The sequence below is a fragment of the Diadema antillarum genome, unplaced genomic scaffold (assembly GCF_040938485.1).
Source record: "Diadema antillarum isolate AM-2024a unplaced genomic scaffold, OU_Dant_1.0 scf00000128, whole genome shotgun sequence".
NCBI lineage: Eukaryota > Metazoa > Echinodermata > Echinoidea > Diadematoida > Diadematidae > Diadema > Diadema antillarum.
Genome location: NW_027271017.1, coordinates 4,424,096 through 4,444,176, shown reverse-complemented (window position 1 = coordinate 4,444,176; position 20,081 = coordinate 4,424,096). Strand labels below are relative to the sequence as shown.

Sequence of the window (20,081 nt, the reverse complement as noted above, 5' to 3'; positions counted from 1 at the left end):
TGTCCCACTTAGTACAAATGAAAGTAATCTGAAGCATAATATGAACCTCAGAAATCATATGCATTACTTATGTTGATCTTTACATTGGATCTTGTGTTTCTGTCTTATGGGCAATATTGCGGCCACATCATCTTCTATTTAATAAGAAAATTCATCAGGTAAGTTTGTTATTGTCATCTGGATGATTTGAAGCTAGACAGTTCGAGCAGAATTGGTCAGGATATATTTTCTATATTCATGTGGCAGTATAGGCTTGTTCGACTTCCAGTGTAAACTGGCCATTGTAACATTCTTGAATCTGGTTACCATCACTGTGCCAGGAAGTGTGGATGTGTATAATATTCCATGTAAACATCAGTCTTCTTGCACTTCAATGCAACCTAACATGATATTTCCATTGCAGAGCCTGTTCCCATGCTATCGCAGTACGTGCGAGCACCTGACCGAACTTTGGACTCTGTCACATGTACATACACAAGAAGTGATGTTTACCATCTGCCTTTTTTTTTCTCTCTCTAATGTTGCCATCTCCTCCCCCATCCCCCGCACCCCCCCCTCCTCCTCCTCCCCAACTCCTCCCCTCCCCTACTCACGACCGACTTCAAGCCAGAATCTGGAAAGCTTGAAGTATTGTATATCCTCGCGTCTCCATTTTACTCATACCATATTCACATTGGCCCTAGTATCTAATGCAAGACTGATGGCAAGACACCAATTCCCGCACATTGGTCTAGCATCAGTCGCGGCTTAAATAACGCACATACACAGCGAGTTAACCGTCTCGAACAAGTAATGCGCCAGTAGCAGGTTGGCACATTCACAGTAAAGCCAGTAAAGGATATTGCACAGAAAGCAAGTGTATTATAGCAAATTCCAATCCTGCACTGAATGTAGATGCAAGGATACAGTGTAGAATGAAACAAAACAATGAGATATACACCAGCAGACAATTTAGATTTTTTGAAGTCCCTATATAGTAAAGGGAGGCGCTGTCAAGAGGAATGTCACGTATTTACAATCGTCACAGCTGATAGTGAAGACAGCCAGCCTTGAGCACTCACTTTATCACTTCAATCTTTATGAATGATAAATTTATGAATTCACTGACCTTTCTCATTTATTGTTTTTTATATAATCATAGATTACAACACAGACTTTGTATCTGTGCCTTGCCTCTACAAATTTTGAAGTGCCTCTGGTGTGAGATGCACTCAGTGGTAACCATCTCATACCAGCTCTACACTGAATCCATATTCCCTGGTGGATTTGTTTCAGAGAGGAGTGATGCATGATAGCACCACACCGCCTTTCATTACAACAGGAACGCTAGTAGCCATACTGACAGCTCTCTTGCACCAGTTTGCGGATGAGTGGTGTACCAGCTCCAGAATCAGTGCACAACATTCGGCCAAAGTTATTGTATTCAGCTAACTGAGTTTTGACTCGCAAGCACAATAACGTAACTGCCTGGTGATCACACGGTAAGAGCAGCAGAAGCAGCTTTTGTGAAAGTCCCTCTCTCGTTTTGAACTGAGGGTCATCACTACGAGACAAGGTTGAGTTACGATTGAGAGGCACGCTCCAAGTAAAAAGGCTTTCGGAGACCGCCAATATTTCTCAGCTTTACGTCTCTGAAGTTACTAAATTTCACTATCAGTGTTTGGTAGCTAAAAAACAAAACAAACAAAAAACACACAACAAATTTAGCACAACTCTGTTAAAAAAAAAAAAAAAGTTTTACAATCCATACAGTTCTTATAGATGGCTGATGGGCAAATTCTCGTGCCATTGATCACGAGTAACCACTGGAAGATTATTCAGTGCAGCATTATTCAGTAGGAGTGGTACATCAGCTTTAAACTTTTATGCCAGCTCGTGAAAAACAATCGTATTTGTAGACCTCGGGAGGCCCTCGCACTGCCGGGTTCGGCTTCAGCTGCTCAACCCGCTTCACTCGCGAGCGACAGCCCTGACAAGAGCACGAGGGGTCTTGGAGAAAGGCTACGAGAGCACCCGCATTGCCAGCCAGCTGTACCAGGTGCATGGTGAAGGGGACTCAAAAATAACTCACACTATGGGTTCTATTGGGATAAGGGGAGGGGGGGGGAGGGGAGTAAAAAGTATGGGAGGGGGGAAGGAAGAGATGAGGGGGGTTACTTTATTAATTAGTCTCTTCTCACATTTTCAAAGAATGTCATTTCAGATGATAGAGGTATTCACACAGTGGCTGAAACTTTGAAAGGCAATTTGTGTATTTCCTCTTTAGTGATTGCCATTTTTCATTCAATGGTTCCCTTTTTAGTCTGGTAGGAATGGGGGGTCCCCATGCACCCCCCGAACACATTTTTTTAACTTACTTTTTTGTAACCCTTAGGGTGTCCAGTTAATGATTTTTTTTGTTCCCAAGAAAAAATCGTGTCCCATGGGGGTCATTGGCGGCCATCTTGGCAGCCATCTTGGATTTTCAGGGAAAATCATTATCTTCCATAACTTTTGAACTACACAGCATAAAATTATAAATAAAGCATTTCTTCAGGGTAAACGTGACACGAGGAATCGATTGCAATGGTTATTTACGTGATTAAAGCAAGTCTGAAACAAGAAAATCCTAAAAATATGCAAATTTCGGTGTCATTTTCACCGAAAAATACCTAAATAGTTTAACTTTTGAATTACACAACATACAGGGACAAATAAAACAGTAATTCAGAGTTAATATGGCATGAGGAATCGTTTGAGAGAGTTATTTACATGATTAAAGCAAGTTACATACAAGAAAAGTCCAAACATGCGAGGAAAACCAGTGTCGTTTACCCTAGAAATATTCCCAAGTGAATACAATCTCATATCTCCTAAGAGTAAACTAACCTCTTTTTCTTAACAGTCTGGTAGGAATGGGGGGTGGGGGTCCCATGCACCCTCCTTTTTGTATCCCTTAGGGTGTCTATTTGATTCTTTTTGTCTCCAAGTGAAAATCGTGTCACATGGGGGGTCATTGGCAGCCATCTTGGATTTGCGAGGAAAATCATTAATTTCTATAACTTTCTATAAGTTTCCAACATACAAGGACAAATAAATAATTTCTCCAGGGTAAATTTGGCATGAGGAATCGATTGACATTGTTATCTACATAATTAAAACAATTATGATACATGAAAAATCCAAACATGCGAATAAAAAAAACAGTGTTGTTTGCTCTGCCCAAATAGTCCATATACATCCCACATGACAATTATATGCCTCATATGATTGACTAACCACTAAAGTCTAGGAATGGGGGATCCTCATGCACCCTAAATTTTTGTACCCCTTCAAGGTGTCTATTAGATGATGATTTTTTTTTCCAAGTAATAATCGTGTCGGAGGGGGAGGGGGGGGGGGGGGGGAGTCATTGGCGGCCATTTTTTATTTGAGAGGAAAATCAGTAAATTCTGTAACTTCAGGGTAACTGTGTCATAAGGAATCGATTGAGATGGTTATTTTTATGATTAAAGCAAGTTTGATACAAAAAGTCCAAAATACGAAAAATTTGGTGTCATTTACACTGTAGAGTACCCAAAATCCGTATACATACATGACAAACTACTTCACAAAAGTGACTTGGCACTTTGTCTTTAGATCATAGCTCAAATATGGTGTTTTGTTTATAAAAAAATATGCAACATGCAACTCCAAGCATTTTGACGTCTCACTTGTTGAAATCAAATGAAAAATGTAAGCACGATGGCAATTGATATGCAGATACCCCTAAAAAAGCAGATCGAAAGAGGTCAACATACAAATTTTGACCACATGTGAAAGTGACTAATCGACAAAATTCAAACCTAAAATGTAATTGAACACTTTTTGAGTGCATCTTCTATTTCATATAATTTTGTATTTGAAGAGTTTGAGTAAGTGTAATTTCATAAAGGAAATCACTGTACCAAAATGCTCTGTCAGTTTCACCAATTTAGGTGTCATATTGTTATCATTAAACTTATTTAAGATTAAGTTAAAAATGGTTCATTCAAACGTATTTGTTTAAAGCCTTCCTGTCTGAAAATAAACATATGAAAATCACTTGACAGTCAGAAATCCACTCTCTCTCTATGACTTTAATTTGTCTAACATATTCTTAATTCTCATCCTATGCAATTATACAAACCACAGATTCGGTAAGCGATAATATGTTAGCTTTGGGGTTTACACTTCTGGTAATTTACAGTCATCATCAAAACGATCATTGTAATCAATGTCTGGCTCCTCCTCTTCATCCTCCTCTGTCTACGGAGTAACTTTCTGAAGCAAGTCAATGAGGGAAGTGGGAAGGATAGGGCCACTTGACCACACTGGATCCATGATACCGAAGGCTGTCTTATGCCACCTTTGTCCAGGATTAAAGCGGTAGCGCACCAGAAGATTGGCTAGTCAGATCGCTTGAAGATGACAAGGTGGTACCCATGGTTCACACATTGAAAGTGTGAAATAAGGTTGCCTCTGCCAGGTGGGAGCAAGGAGAAATTCACCTTGGATTTGGTCATCAGTTGCTCACCCTCTCCCACCATCTGTTTCAGCATGATGCTGCGAACGCCATTATGATAGACTTCTCCCGGACCTCGCTATACATTTTAGGCATGTGAATGCTTCAATGTCATCTGTCACCTCTGGCTCCACAGACCACCCATCACCAAGAATTGTGAGGAAAAAACACTCAACTTGGCATATTGTAAAGTCATATTCTAATATTTTAGTAGTGTTTATTATGATATAATACTGAGCAACTTATTAGATTTCAGTAAAATACTTCTGAAATCACGAAATCAAACAACTCTCACCTGAATGCTATGTGGTATATGGGGTGGCTTTTGTTGATTCTTTAGGGTTCCAACTTTTCCCAACCCATTAAGGCACTTTAATTGTTACATCTTCCCCGGTAGTCCAGGTATTTTGGTATACAGTATAATTATGAGCTCCCGTTGATTCTATATAAATGCAAGTTAATTGACATTGACAACCTGGCAATACGTGACAGTCCGTTTATTAAGAAAGATACTACATTGTAGAATAGATTAAGCAAGGACCAAGGGGATCAAGGAAATGTGTGTCTGGATCCCTCACCAAAGCTACCTTGTACCTAAGTTTAGCAGCGCACTTGAGGTAGAGCACGACCCTGGTGTCCGTCTTCTTATACTGGTTAGACAGTCACTCATGGATATCGCGCCATTGTCTCTTGGAACATATCATTGTGTAAACAAAAGGAATGTAACAGAAATCACATTCTCTGAAGCTTAAGTGATTCCTGTTACATTCTTTTTGTTCACCTAATTATTCATCCCAGGAGACAATAAGCTCTATCCATGAGCTGCCGTCTAACCAGGAGAAGGACACCAGGGTAGCGCTCTACCTCGAGTATTCCACTATTAAGCTTGGGTACAAAGCAGCTGTGGTAAGGACACCAGACAGAGACATTTTCTGGATCTTCTTGCACCATGCTCACTCCGTCACCCTCACTATCCTCCTTGATAAATGGACTGTCGAGCATTGCCAGATTGTGAATGTCGTTGAACTGGCATACTGAATCAAAGGGAGCGGGCTATTGTACCACAATACTTGGACGACATGTGTTTACAGGGGAAGATGTAACAAGTGCCTTCAAGAGTAGGGGCGAAGTCGGACCCCTAAAGAATCTACACAGCCACCCCATGTACCATACAGCATTCAGGAGAGAGTAGTATGACATTATAATCTCTGCAATATTTTACTGAAATGTGGTAAATTGTTCAATATTACATTATAATGAACACTGCAGAAATCTTACAACATGACTTTGAAATGTGCCAATGTTTTTTGTCCCCCACTTAAACCTTGGAGATGGGTGGTCTGTAGAGCCAATAAGAGGTGACAGAAGACATTGGAGCATTCACATGCCTAATGTATGACCACAAGAGGTGGAGAAGTCTATTTACAGCAGCATCATCCAAAGCAGATGATGGGAGAGGGCGAACAAATGACTACAAACTCCAATGTGGATTTCTTCATGCTCATATACACCTTGCAGTGACAACCTTATCCCACACATTAAATGTGTGACCCATCGCCTTGCCATCTTAAAGAGAGCTGACCAACCAATCTTCTGGTGCTCTGTATATGACTCCTTTGATTCTGGACACGGATGGCAGAAGGTAGCCTTTGTTATGATGGAGCCAGTGTGGTCAAGTGGCCCTATCTTTCCGACTTCCCTCATTGACTTGCTTCAGAAAATTACTGAGGAAATGAAGGAGGATGAAGAAGAGGACCCAGACATTGATTACAATGATCGTTTTGATGATGACTACCGGTATAGAAATTAAAGAAGTGTGAAATGAAAACCTGATATATTGCATAACCGCTTCTGTGGTTTGTACAGTTACACAGGGTGAGCATTCAGAATACTTTTTTAAGAAAAGTGAAGTCATATTGTGTTACTTTATATTTTTTCAATATACGTTAATTCCATACTTCATGAAAAGCATATACACATGTCACAAACGTTGAAATATATAGATGATGACTGGCGGCGGAGGGAACATACCCAATGTTCCACCCGAAGGGTTTGAAATGCTATTGAGGGAGGTTATAAGTGCGCTGCGGTCCTAGGCCTTAATTCTGTCATTTGTCACGTGGAAATGTTTTCCCATGGGAGAACATTACAAGAATGTTCGCCCATGGGCCAACATAACGAATGTACTTCCATCACGTGACTGTGTTCAGCCAATCACTAATCGGTATGTGACTAACCCTTTCAAAATATCATTATGTCTTTTGATAATAGCTTGAATATTGCGTCTTATATCAGACAACTTGTAACAGAATTCGAAAGGAAACTTAATTCCAATCAATGTGAACTTGAATTGAATGCATACAGGATGTAAGCACAAAAGCGATTCACATGCAAATATTTCTAAATTAAAGTAGCAGCAATCCACATTGATATACAGTCCCTATTCACAGGCTAGATTTCCGGCTGTCAAATGAAATGTTTCTCTTTTTGTTTTCGGACAATAAACTTTAAGCAAATACATTTGAATGAACAGCTTTTTTAACTTGAGAATAAATGAAACCATTTTGGCATCTAAAATTTTTTAATCGGCTCGACATTTTGACACAGTGATTGTTTCCTTGAATATATCCCAACTCAAACTCGTTTTAAATATAAAATGAAACGAAATTGAACGTGCACAAAGAGTGTTAAATTTCAGTTCAAGTTTTATCTTTGTCAATTAGTCACTTTTAAGTGTTGTGATCAACATTATTCTCATGTGTCACCTCTTTTTAAGGGTATTTGCATATGAATTACCACAGTGCTTACATTCTTATTCTATTTCACAAAGTGAGGGGTGACAATGCTTGAAATTAATTTTCTCTTCAGATTCTATTTAATGTTTTTGATACAAAACAAAAAAGGAATATTTGGGCAATGATCTAAAGACAGAGTTGTTAGTCACTTTTGTGAGGTATGCAATTTGTCATGTATGTAGCATGAAAAATTTGGGCCATTTCCAGAGTAACAGCACTTAATTTTTCAGTTTTGGGACATTTCTTGTGTCAAATTTGCTTTCATTATGTAAGTGACAATCTCAATTGATTCCTCATGCTGTGTTTCGTCTGAAGAAATGTTTTATTTGTCCCTTTATGTTGTGTATAGTTCAAAAGTTGAACTATTTGGGTACTTTTCAGTGTAACCGATACAGAATTTATTATATTTGGGACTTTTCTTGTATTGAGCATTTTTTAATCATGTAAATAACCATCTCAATCGATTTCTCATGTCACATATACCCTGAAAAAATGTTTTATTTTTCCTTGCAAATTTACCCTGGAGAAATTATTTATTTGTCCTTGTATGTTGGAAACTTCAAAAGTTATAGAAACTAATGATTTTCCTCGCAAATCCAAGATGGCTGCCAATGACCCCCATGTGACACGATTTTCACTTGGAGACAAAAAAAAAAATCAAATAGACACCCTAAGGGATACAAAAATGAGGGTGCACGGGACCCCCCCCCCCCCCCCTTTCCTACCAGACTGTTAAGAAAAAGAGGTAAGTTTACTCTTAGGAGGTATGAGATTGTCATGTATATATGTATATAGACTACTTGGGAATATTTCTAGAGTAAACAACACTGGTTTTCCTCGCATGTTTGGACTTTTCTTGTATGTAGCTTGCTTTAATCATGTAAATAACTCTCTCAAACGATTCCTCATGCCGTATTAACTCTGAATTACTGTTTTATTTGTCCCTGTATGTTGTGTAATTCAAAAGTTAAACTAATTGGGTAGTTTTCGGTGAAAATGACACCGAAATTTGCATGTTTTTAGGCTTTTCTTGTTTCAGACTTGCTTTAATCATGTAAATAACCATTGCAATCGATTCCTCGTGTCATGTTTACCCTGCAGAAATGCTTTATTTATAATTATATGCTGTGTAGTTCAAAAGTTATGGAAGATAATGATTTTCCCTGAAAATCCAAGATGGCTGCCAAGATGGCCGCCAATGACCCCCATGGGACACGATTTTTTCATGGGAACAAAAAAATTCATTAACTAGACACCCTAAGGGTTACAAAAAAGTAAGTTAAAAAAATGTGTTCGGGGGGTGCATGGGGACCCCCCATTCCTACCAGACTATTTATTCATTTGCACTAATCAGTCAGTTTTTACACAAAGAAAAAGCCTACTACAAATGCATCTTTAACTGATTGCCTACAGTTACCACATGGCCCTATACAAAGTCAATGGACATTTCAAAATCTGGTAGGTACTAGGTTAGCCCCCTGGAATGTTTGTGGTCCTTCCCAAGACTGAGAGTGTGTGAGCTGTGAGCCTGGGTTGTGCAGTTGCGAATGACAAGGTGTGTGTCTAAGTGAGAGCAACACAGCTTGTTTATACCTGGTCCCATCAAGTCTCAAAAGGTGAGAGCACTTTTAAAGGATGCTGTACTTTCTGGCCTCAATGTCTAGAATGCCACGCTGCAAGGGCCTAATTCTTGAGCTAACGTTGCCTCTCTGTTCTTGTTTGACAGCCTTATTAAACGATACATAAAACAGAAGAGGGGAGGGGAGGAGGAGGAGGAGGAGGGGAGGGGAGGTAGAGAGGGGAGGATGGGAAGATGAGTGGAGGAGGAGGGGAGGAGGAGGGGAGGAGGAGGGGAGGAGGAGGGGAGGAGGAGGGGAGGAAGAGGGGAGGAGACGTAGAGGAGAGAAGAAGAGGAGAAGGAGGGGAGGGGTAAGCGAGGGGAGGGGATGAGGAAGAGGAAGAAGAAGAAGAGGATGGCAGGAGGAAGAAGAGGAAGAGGAGGAGAGGAGGGTATGAGAGGAGGAGGAGGAGGAGAGGAGGAGAGGGGAGGATGGGAAAATGAGGAGTGGAGGAGGGGGAAGAGAAGGAGGAGAAGGGGGGGAGGGGTGGAGGAGGGAGAGGAGGAAGAGGAAGAGGAAAGGAAAGGAGGAAGGGAGGAAGGGGAGGAGGAGGGGAGGATATATAGAGGAGAGAAGAAGAGGAGGGGAGGGGAGGGGGAGAAGGAAGAAGAAGAAGAAGAGGATGGCAGGAGGAAGAAGAGGAAGAGGAGGATATGAGGTTATGAGGAAGGAGGAGGAGGAGATGAGGTTATGAGGAAGGAGGAGGAGGAGGAAGAGGAGGAGAAGGAGAGGAGGGGAGGAGGAGGAGGAGGGAGAGGAGGGGAGGAGGGGGAGGAGGGGGAGGAGAAGAGGAGGAGGAAGAAGGAAGTAGGTAGAGAAAGGAGTAGAAAGAGGGATGGGAGGGGAGGAATGAGGAGAAAGAGGGGAAGAAGAGGAAGAGGTGGGAGAAGAGCAGAGGAGGAAGAGGGAGGAGGAGAAGGAGAGAACAGGTAAATGAAGAGGAGGAAGAAAATCTGGGGGAAGGATCGAGAGGGGGAAATAAGAGGAAAAGGAAGAGGTGCAGGGGAGGATGTGGATGAAGAAGAGGAGGAAGAGGGGAGGAGGAGGGTGGAAGAGGAAAAGAAGGAGGAGGAGGAAGAGAAGGTAAAGAGAGGAGGAGAAAGGAAGAGGAAGAATAGAGAGAAGGATGAGAAGAAAGGGAGAGGAGGAAGAGGGAGGAGGCAGGAGAGAGGAATTGCTCCACCGGTCAGATGACCCAAAGTCTACTCACTGTGCATATCGGGGTATCCAGACATCGGAGACCAGCTTGGATGCCGTCTCTCCCCAGGAGAGACTCGGATGAACCCCACAGATCTGGAGGAAGACGAGGAAAAACACAAATCAAAAACATCATCACAATATATTATACATTATGTCCCAAGAACAATTACGATCAGATTTTTGCATTGAAAATTTCCAGTATGATTAAACTGGCTGAATGCTATTTCAGCGTCTAAAAATGTAACATCTTATCTATGTTTTGCAGGAAACCCCATTCAGTTTGATTAAGTCGTCACAGAGAAATGTGGATCATTGGAAAGAATGTCATGGGTCTGATTCTTCCAAGTTTAGCACTCTGATGCTCTTGGACTTGCATATGTGTGAACACAATGAACAGAACTTGGGAGGAAAGGGATTCCTTACATGCTCTACAAAAATCCTCATTTCTCTTTAACCACTAAAGCAAATTGGATGGGGTTTTCTGTAAGATGTGGGAAATAAGTAACAGTTTCATACCTTGAACTTATATTTGGATTGATTCAAAATTTTTTAAAGTTATCGTTGAAGAGGGTCATGTTATACTTTCTTCTTTTTTTTTTTGGGGGGGGGGGGCGACATATGGTACCTCAAGTCAAACTAAAGTCATACCTACATGATATCCATGCCCTTTTACCATAATTACACATTTGCAATATTTTGGATATCTTTGCACACATACTTTGGGTTGTTTTCTTCTGTTTCACACCTACAAGATTCAGAATTTAGTTTTAATGTAGTTATAGTCGTTCATAGCAATTCTCACATTCAGCATCAATAATCATAAATTTACATTTATGTGAGGTACTGAACATGTTCACAGTCCCTGACAAGTCTTTACAGAAGAACAGAGTTTTAACACCACAGAAATTAGGATTTTACAAAAGAAATCCAAAATTATTTAACTATTCACATTTCATTAACATGGAATACTGTTCTGTGAATGCATAGGAATACTGCTAGGAAGGAAGTGTGTGCATTTTGCCCTTACATGTAGGTGTGAATGTGTGAATACTTTATCCAACAAAAAAAAATGCATAAATAAAATCACATAAAATGTCCTCTAGTACAGAACACCAGAACTTCTAAAATTTAGAACCCAGTGACACACAAAACCTGTCATTTGTGTCACAATAACTAAAACAAGCACCTCATACACATAGATCTTCTCAAACAATGTACACATACACTCTTTCTCACATATTATCAAACATGTATACACATTATCAAACATGTATACACATTATCAAACACGTGTACACATACACACATCTGCAAGATGCACGAGGAGTTTGCTCAACATGAGCACATTTGTCTGGCATTTCTACCAACGATACTTGGCACTGTGGGACATGATTTAAGTCGTAATGTTCATATCATACTACAGGGTAATTGCCTTCGAATGACGGGCAGATGGCCAGGTTTGCATTTTATCCCCGCCATTTGTAAATATCGCCCTCGTGTGGCACGCATCGCCGGGCAAGATGTGGCAGAGATAGCACCTAATTGGTTGCGCTTGAGAGGTCCTCAGACTCCCAAACTGTTTCAGTGACTGACCAACTTAAAGGAGAATATATTACCCTTGCAAGTATCTATACTTTATCAGTGAAACAATGAACATTAAATTTTCTGTGAATTTAAAGGGTGTGTACAGTTCTGCTTGAGGTGATGATTTAGCATATAACGTTTTGTGAGATATTCAGAAACTACTCTATGAAATGTCAAAGAGCATGCAATTCTAAGGGGCATCAAAAGTTTATTTGATGAAAATCGGTTTTGAAATGGCTGAGATATCAAAAAAAAAAGGTGAAACAAAGAGATCCTAATAAAAGGCGTGGCCTGTCGCCTTTTATTATCATCACTTTTTTAGATATCTCAGCCATTTGAAAACCAATTTTCATCAAATGAATGTTGAATCCTTCTTAAAATTACATGCTCTTTCATATTTCATAAGAGGTTTCTCATTATCTCACTAAAGAATGTTCAAAACATGAATCCCCACCTCAATCAGTACTGTACAGTCCCTTTAAACACAAACTCTGACAAACGGAGACAGAAATTTTAGAAAAAAAGTACATTCTACAAACACACAGGGAGACAAAGTCAAACAATTAGTAAAGATACTGTAAAACCGAAAATACAAATGTACTAACCGCATGGTACTTTTGCAAATTTAAGCCGATGGCAATTTTTGCGATGTGAAACTTTCGTGAATTGCCACTGGCATTAAATGCATCGTGTTTAAAAAAGAAACACACAAAAAAAAACTTTCTTGTGCACATTTTGCTGCATATATCATCAACATACCATCTCTAAATTGAATAAGTTTTGTGTTGCTTGAAGGTTTGAATTAGTTTTAGTAGTAAATGTTGGGCTCATGTATAACGTTACTATGGTGTTCATGTGATACTGTATGCTAATATGCTTCAGTTTCAGTTGCACCCTGTGATATGTCTTTGGCAAACTTGTATAAATGTGTTTCATGTTTATTTTGTTGTAATCCGATGTACGGAGAATTTTAATTGCAGACAATACATTAATCAACCAATCAAGTTTGAATTTTCCTGAATACTACATGCTGGAGTTTGATCCACTTAAATTCATTGACTTTGCGCAAGATCACAAAGAATATTGCCAATTTGAGAGAGCAATAGCAAGTGTAACTTTCAAAATCTGTTACCAATTTAAGAATCAATTATAAATACAGCAATGAAGAGACTTTTTGAATATTCTCCAACTGAAACAAAAAAGTATAAATATGAATATATATTACAACAGATCACATGAAAATTAATTTATCACTCTGCCATATGAACCACTGAAACTATACAGAAAAATTACCCATAACTTTGCTATTTCATGTCTGTCTGGAAAAAAAAAAAATACCACAGACTTCATGAGTAGAGTTTTGAGCAAAGACATACATGCATGAAACTAAACTTCTTCATATCATAAATCTGGAATCGAAATAGAGATGTAATTTCAATATCTATGAACAAAATCAAATAAGTCAGACATACATTGTTCTCATCTTTCCAGCATTTGGGACTATCAATAAGTCCTCCTTGGCAAGTTTTAATAGTTCTTCAGTTTTCAGGGTATTGTACATTTTGTATTTTCATAGTTCTTTTTATTAATTTTGGTTGGTCAACCAACCCCACATACTATTTTGAGATCTATGCCTTCATGCCTGCCAATTCTCAACACTACTTTGGGACCACTTCTCTGGGAAAAAAACTTGCGTTTGCACCTAACAATGAACGTGAGGCCAAACAATGTGGATTAAATGTTCGGCATGAAAAGGCCCATTGTTTAGTGATCCCACTTTTCTCCATTTGGCTGCCCAGCAGTGGACATAATCTTACTGCCGGTAAAACAACTATGCAAAATAATTATCTTTCGCTTCAAAATAAAAAACTGCAGTAGGAAAATTTACCCCATCAACACACAGGGTAGCTACACAGCCACTTGTCCACTTGCCTAGAGCGACTAAAAGCTCACTGCCGAAGAGGGTCATTTTCATCTGCATGGCCCCGTTTATACCCTGCAGGATGTAATCTACCGCATATACTGTAAAACATAATATATTCGCAGCATGAATTTTTCGCAAATTGGAGCCGACGGCTTTTTTTTCGGCATGAAATTTTCGCAAAATGCCACTGGCATTCAATGCATATAGTGTAGACAAGAATTTTCGCGTGCATTTTAATTTCGCGAATCTTGGCGCTCGCGAAATTCGCAAAAATAAAATGCACACGAACATTCCTCGTTTTACAGTACCCTGTCTTTGCTCTTTGAAAGTAGCAGTCTTCTCAGACAGACAAGCAATACTGACACAAATTTTGCGGCAAAGCGATCATCTCTCCCTTTAAATTTGCGACAGCGAGTGGAGTCGCCATAATTTGTGTGTCAGCCCGAATCTGCAAGTACTTTGACTATGCTTGACAGTTGGCCAGCCATGCAGAGCTTTTTTTCGTTGTTGCTGTGTTTTTCTTTCTTTATTCTTCTTCTCCTTTCCCTTTCCTTTCTTGTTTTTCTTCTTTTTTTTTTCCTTCCTATTTCGTCTGACACGAGGAGCCTGAGATGTGGTAATCGTATTATCACAACAGGATATAGCAGGCTGTGCCAACGATATGGAATACTTCCTGTGTCAGACAGACTCTGGGGACGGACAGACAGATGAATGGCTTGGGGGGGGGGGGAGGAAGGGAGGAAGGGGGGAAATCTTGTATCCACCTTTGTAGAGCGCTGATCCTTTAATAAGTCTGCGGATGACCACCATCGGGAGATTACGCGGACTGGTTTCTGGTTTGGACCCCGGGTGATTATTGATACCGCTCGGCCCGCTGCGCCAACGGTGAGTGAGGTGCGGATACGACGTAAAAAGCTCAAGCCCCGTCAAAGTTTTTTTTTTTTTTGCCTTCTTTTTTTTGACAGGGCTTGTTCATCAAAACAAAAACTGCCCTGAATACAGCTTGGTACAGTCACAAACTTTTACCATGGCAACGATACATTGCGTTTATGCAAAAGTCTATATGCCATTCTTTTCTTCTTCTTTTTTTGCATTTAAAAAGGAAAGAAATATGAAATGAAATAAAGAGACAGAAGTTATACACATCATGTTAAGTTTAGTGAATGGGTTAAGAATATCACTACATTTCATTTTAATCAGCATACAATATGCATGAAATACAGAAACAGGGCACTGTCAAAATGCAAAATTCCTCAATGACAAGTGCATGGAATGAACGTGAACATTCAGATATGCAACAATGACTTTCAAGATTCTGCTTGTACCAGTCAAGGTGATCCAAAGGTTAGTCACTTCCAGGGTTGTGAGATGTGAAAATCGCTGAAATTTGTTGATTTTCAGGAAAATACAGGAAGAGTCGGCATACACAGAGTTTGAAAATTTGTATTCATAAATAGTCTCTATTGGCAGAAGCTCAGTACTGCGACTCATCGATGATATTCTTTATGTGGCATGGGCCGAAGGGCTTGTACTGCAATCTGTCGGCACTGCAGGATCATCAGAGTACCGTCATCAATTTGCGGCAATCGGCGGACTATTAGCTATTAATTGCACGATGAGTTATCAGATCAAAGACAATAGACTGACACCGAATGCGGCACTCACAACCACACAGGCGTGCACAAGGTTTTGAGTGTGATGCACACACTTCAACAGCTGGGCACCATTAAATATAGCCCCGTACAAATACTGCAAGCTGCAGTCATTGCAGTTTCTATGGCAATGGCTGTGTAGCAACATGATCAGATGTAAGCATGAGTTGTTACCATGGCAACCGTGATTATAGCAACATTCAATAGTTGCAAACAATGTTATGCAACAGGTACCAGGATGATCTGTAAATCTCGCATTGAACAAGACCTCCAAAATCAGCCCGTCATAGTGATTACAGTCATAAAAAGAGAAGAAGAAATGAAAAGCTACAAGAATAAAGGATAATGAAGATATTCATGTAGCATCAACTCACCTAATAAAATGAGGCATCTTTGATGTGACACTACCTTCTTCCACAAAACGAAAAGTTCACTCTGGGATGTACAACAGCAACACAGCTGTTATCCAACAAAAGTCGTAAGCCTGTACATTTTCCACAGATATACATGTACTGCAACTGAAACCCAACATGAATCCACATTCGTATGTCTTCTCAACGAAAAAGAGGAGAGAAAAATGCCAGAATCTTCTTCTCTCCCCTCTTGGACAGCCGAGCCGCCCAGCAAACCAGACATTATCAATTTTCTACACGGGCCTCCGCTCACCACAATTTACGCCGCTCGTCAAACGCAGGGGTCTATAATTGGATACGATCCATCAAGGGCATCGAGAAATCCCCGACTGCCCGGCGTGGATGACAGTTACGAGCGCTACGAGATTCCTGATGACCCGCTGCCCGTGAGCCTACCCATGATAAATCTACAACAGCCCTACTCTGGACACCGTTGACTGACCACCTGTATCTGAGAGTCAACGGCCAGCGGTCACTTTTACGGCGCCTCAAGACACGGAGGATTTATACACAAGAAGGCTCTGGATCTCGTCACCTGTCTCTGATTATTAAAGATGTCATCCAGATATCTTGTGGATGATTATAACCCTTGTTGTGCTTTGAGCATCAATTGGCACTGAAAACCTCATAGCATTCTACACATTGTCCAAAGTCACTGGCACAGAAAGGGTTAAAGGAAAACTTTTTTAATACAAGACACAACTTTTGTTCTTGACAAAACATCAACAGAACCATAAGTCACTGACTTAGACTGAGAAAATAAGTGAAATCAGATTGATTGTGTGTGTGTGTGTGTGTGTGTGTGTGTGTGTGTGTGTGTGTGCTTTGAGTGCTGACTGACACAGAAAATCCCATAGCATTGTACACACTGTCCAAAGTCTCTGGCACAAAAAGGGTTAGCAATAAAATTGAAACGACGATGACCATATGAATTACATCATCACATACAGCATTTTGTAAATATCAAAACTGCACAGAAAGCAGTCACAGGCAAGAATTAAGTTTAAGGACATTCTGCAGGTGTATAAGACAAATGATACATAAAAGGTAATGAAGTACAGCAAGGTACAAAAAGAAAAATGCAGCACTCGAATGTCAATATATGGGACTATCATGCTACACTGCACTGGAATATTGTTATTCATCAGAGGTTGAGCAATACCACATATTTTTTCCTCTCATTTCTGATTTTTTTTTTTTTTGGGGGGGGGGGAGGGAGGAAAAATGGGAAATAATCTCACTATCAACAGGAAGTGGTTTTACATACAACATGTACCATGTGGATGTTCGTAGAGTCCTTAAAGTGTAGCTAAAGTATATGGTTCGCCAAATATTTGGGGTTCATTTGTTTCTACAATCATCAACATCCTGTACTGACTACTAGAGTGGGCTGTAGCTGTCAAGTGTAGTAATTGCTGTGAAATGCACAGTTCTGGTGGTAGTTACTTCTTTGCTGGATTTTCAGCAAAAGCTGCCTTTCTGCCGTCATGTGTAGTTAACCTGGATTACTGCCTACCCAGGAGCGTAGAGGGGAGTGGAAAGACGTCTGACTTAATTGATCTTCTCAAATCTAAAGACTTTTCACAACAACCTGATAATGATCTATTGCTAGAGAGAACGCTAACCATAAAAACGGCTGCTCGTTGGACAGCAGCATCTCAAGTGTAGTTTACAGGATACTTGACTGCCCGCATGGGTGGTCAGCAATCAACTGACCAGCTGACTGTCATCATTGCAACCATTGTAACGACTATTCATTTCCAAGAATCCACGCACATTAAATTTACGTATCCATTTTATATTCTTGTCAAAAGATTATCATATTTCATATAATTATCGTCAAAGCATTAAATCATATTTCATATACTTTGTGGCTCTGTATCTTTATGTCACAGAGATATGACAGATTACACACAACTTTGATTTGAAAAACAAAAACAGAAACAAAGTTTTAGAAATTATTATTACTAGAAGTTTAAACTTGAAGTTTAAACAACAAAAAAAAGTATTTTTTCCTGTATGAAAAACAAAAACAGAAACACAATTTTTGAAATTAATATTACTTGAAGTTTAAAAAACACACTAAAAAAGATTTTTTTTCCTGTTGGCAACATTCAGCTTTTAGTCCCTCCATTCTTTGCTAATAATTATTGATATTTGTCATTTTGAACAGGTGAACATGCAGATATATTTTCCAAATACTATGTCCAGTACAATTTCTTTTTTCTGAAAAAAATCCAACTTAATTATCTTTCCATATACTCGACAATATACCATCAACACTGTGGATTATGTATCATTTGATATGAAAATCAATATTAAGGCTTTGCTCATATTACAAATTAATATTGAGAGCATCTTATTTCTATTGTCAAGTGACATACTCTAGACTCATCTCAAAGTAAGATACCAGTTATAGAGACGCCAAACAGTAATTTGCTTTAGCGATGCTGTCTTCGGTCCATTTGTCAATGCGGTTACCGCGGCAACAGAAGCCAGTGGGTGGAAGGTGGTGAATGACCGCTGCTCAGCTCCGGCTTCCTGTGTGTGTGTGTGTGTGCATAAGAGTGCAAGTGTCAATGATGTGTATATGTGGGCATCATGTATGAGTGTGTACATTATGTGTATTATATGCTTGCAGGTTTTAGCTGCGATACTCCTAACATATTCCTTGGCGAAAAAAAAAGAAAAAACATATCGCCCTTCAGAATGATAGCTATCATCCAATTAATCACATTATTATGCTTATAATAGAATTGTAAACTATCAAATGAGCTTTTTATAACAAAGCTGCAGAAGGCTGAAATACATAACACAAGGCATACAACTGTATTTTCTATGCAGACAGTCAACAGACCAACCACCACTGCGACCACTACTCTACATCTACATCTACTGAAATAATAATATCAGTCAAATACTATTCCTAATATCATTACTCCTCCTGCTCTTCCTCCTACTACTTTTACTACTACTACTACTACAACTACTACTACTTCTACTAGTACTACTACTACTATTACTACCACTACGAGAATAAGCCTATTCATTTTTTACAAGTCTCATGCCTTTATTACCACTGCTACTATTTAATACTATAGATAATTACAATAGTGTTGATAACAATTATTATTATTATAATATCAGCAGTAATTAAACAATAATAGCTAGTAACATTTTTCATGCATTTACTTATTCATGTAGAAAGTAGTGCTGGACTCAAACTGACTGTTGCTTTATATTCTTATAATTCCTGCAGAAAGGAAATGCCTACTCCACACTCGCATCATTATACTCTCATCAAAACTATAAACGGCAACACCAGTTTTTATTTTCTTTGTTACACTCACTGGCATTCAGGCCAACTTTCCAATCATACACCGGAATACGACTGTGTTTATTTCCGACCTGTCACCTCCTCTAAACTCCCCGAACACCTCGCGGAAATAATGCCGCAGGAAATCTCCGATTGCCGTTTGCCCGGAACGATATGAGCAAAGCAGATTAAAGCCGTTGGTAAATGATCACCGGTTGTTGAGGGGGGAAATATTTGGATTATAACTCAGCAGTGTTTGGTGTGCATGCTACTTGCTGGACTGTCTTTGAAATTCTGTTCAGTAACGTGATCAAATTGCAAATATTTGCATCATAAAGTGTATCTCGCCATCACAGAATGTTGCCATCATATTAACCATGAAATAATGATTTGCCTGCGGTGGAAACTAGGCAGATTTCACTCTAAACTAAACCCCCATGAAAATCAGTATTTGCTGTATACTAAAGTTTGTGCAAAATACAGACAAATGAGGTTCAATGAAATCGGCTGAACACAAAGAATTAATTGCACAAAAGTTTTTGTTTTGGCATTAAGTGTGACAAGCACTACAGATTACTGAAGCTTCTGCAAAGAAGTAAACTGACCAGTGCAAAGAAGTAACTTGGTCCACAGAACGATTTGCACAAATCATTGTTGCCAAACACGTGTAAATTATTCTCTTCACACAATATCGTATTTTCAAAGAAAACAAAACCGAACAGTTAAGCCAAACAAAAGAAACAGATCCAAGCTTGTTTTAAAAGAATCATTACATACTTTAACATCAAAACTTCTGATAAATAGGGCAACTATGAGTTTAGTAAATAAAAGTGAAAAAGAAAATTAAAGAAATATATTGGAGAGTGTATATTAAAAGTCAAGTGCCAAAATCCACCTGTGTCACATGTACAACACAATTATTACTTGTAGGACAAATTCACTCTCTTCTCCCAATTCCCCTAACTCACAAAAAAAAAATCATCCTAAAATATCAACAAAAAAACAACAACAATAAACACAGATGCATGTGTTTACATGTATGTAGAATTATTACAT

The 20,081-nt window shown here is 39.3% G+C and overlaps 1 protein-coding gene across 1 annotated transcript in view; it reads right to left on the bottom strand.

The window, feature by feature from the left end:
- The window catches only part of LOC139720496 (rho guanine nucleotide exchange factor 11-like), a 219,763-nt gene that overhangs the window by 149,923 nt on the left and 49,759 nt on the right, over positions 1–20,081 (bottom strand). Inside the window, exon 3 of the mRNA XM_071631850.1 lies at positions 10,147–10,229. Within this exon, the coding sequence (XP_071487951.1) occupies positions 10,147–10,171 (25 nt within the window). The 5' untranslated portion in view covers positions 10,172–10,229. The remainder of the gene's footprint in view (positions 1–10,146; positions 10,230–20,081) is intronic.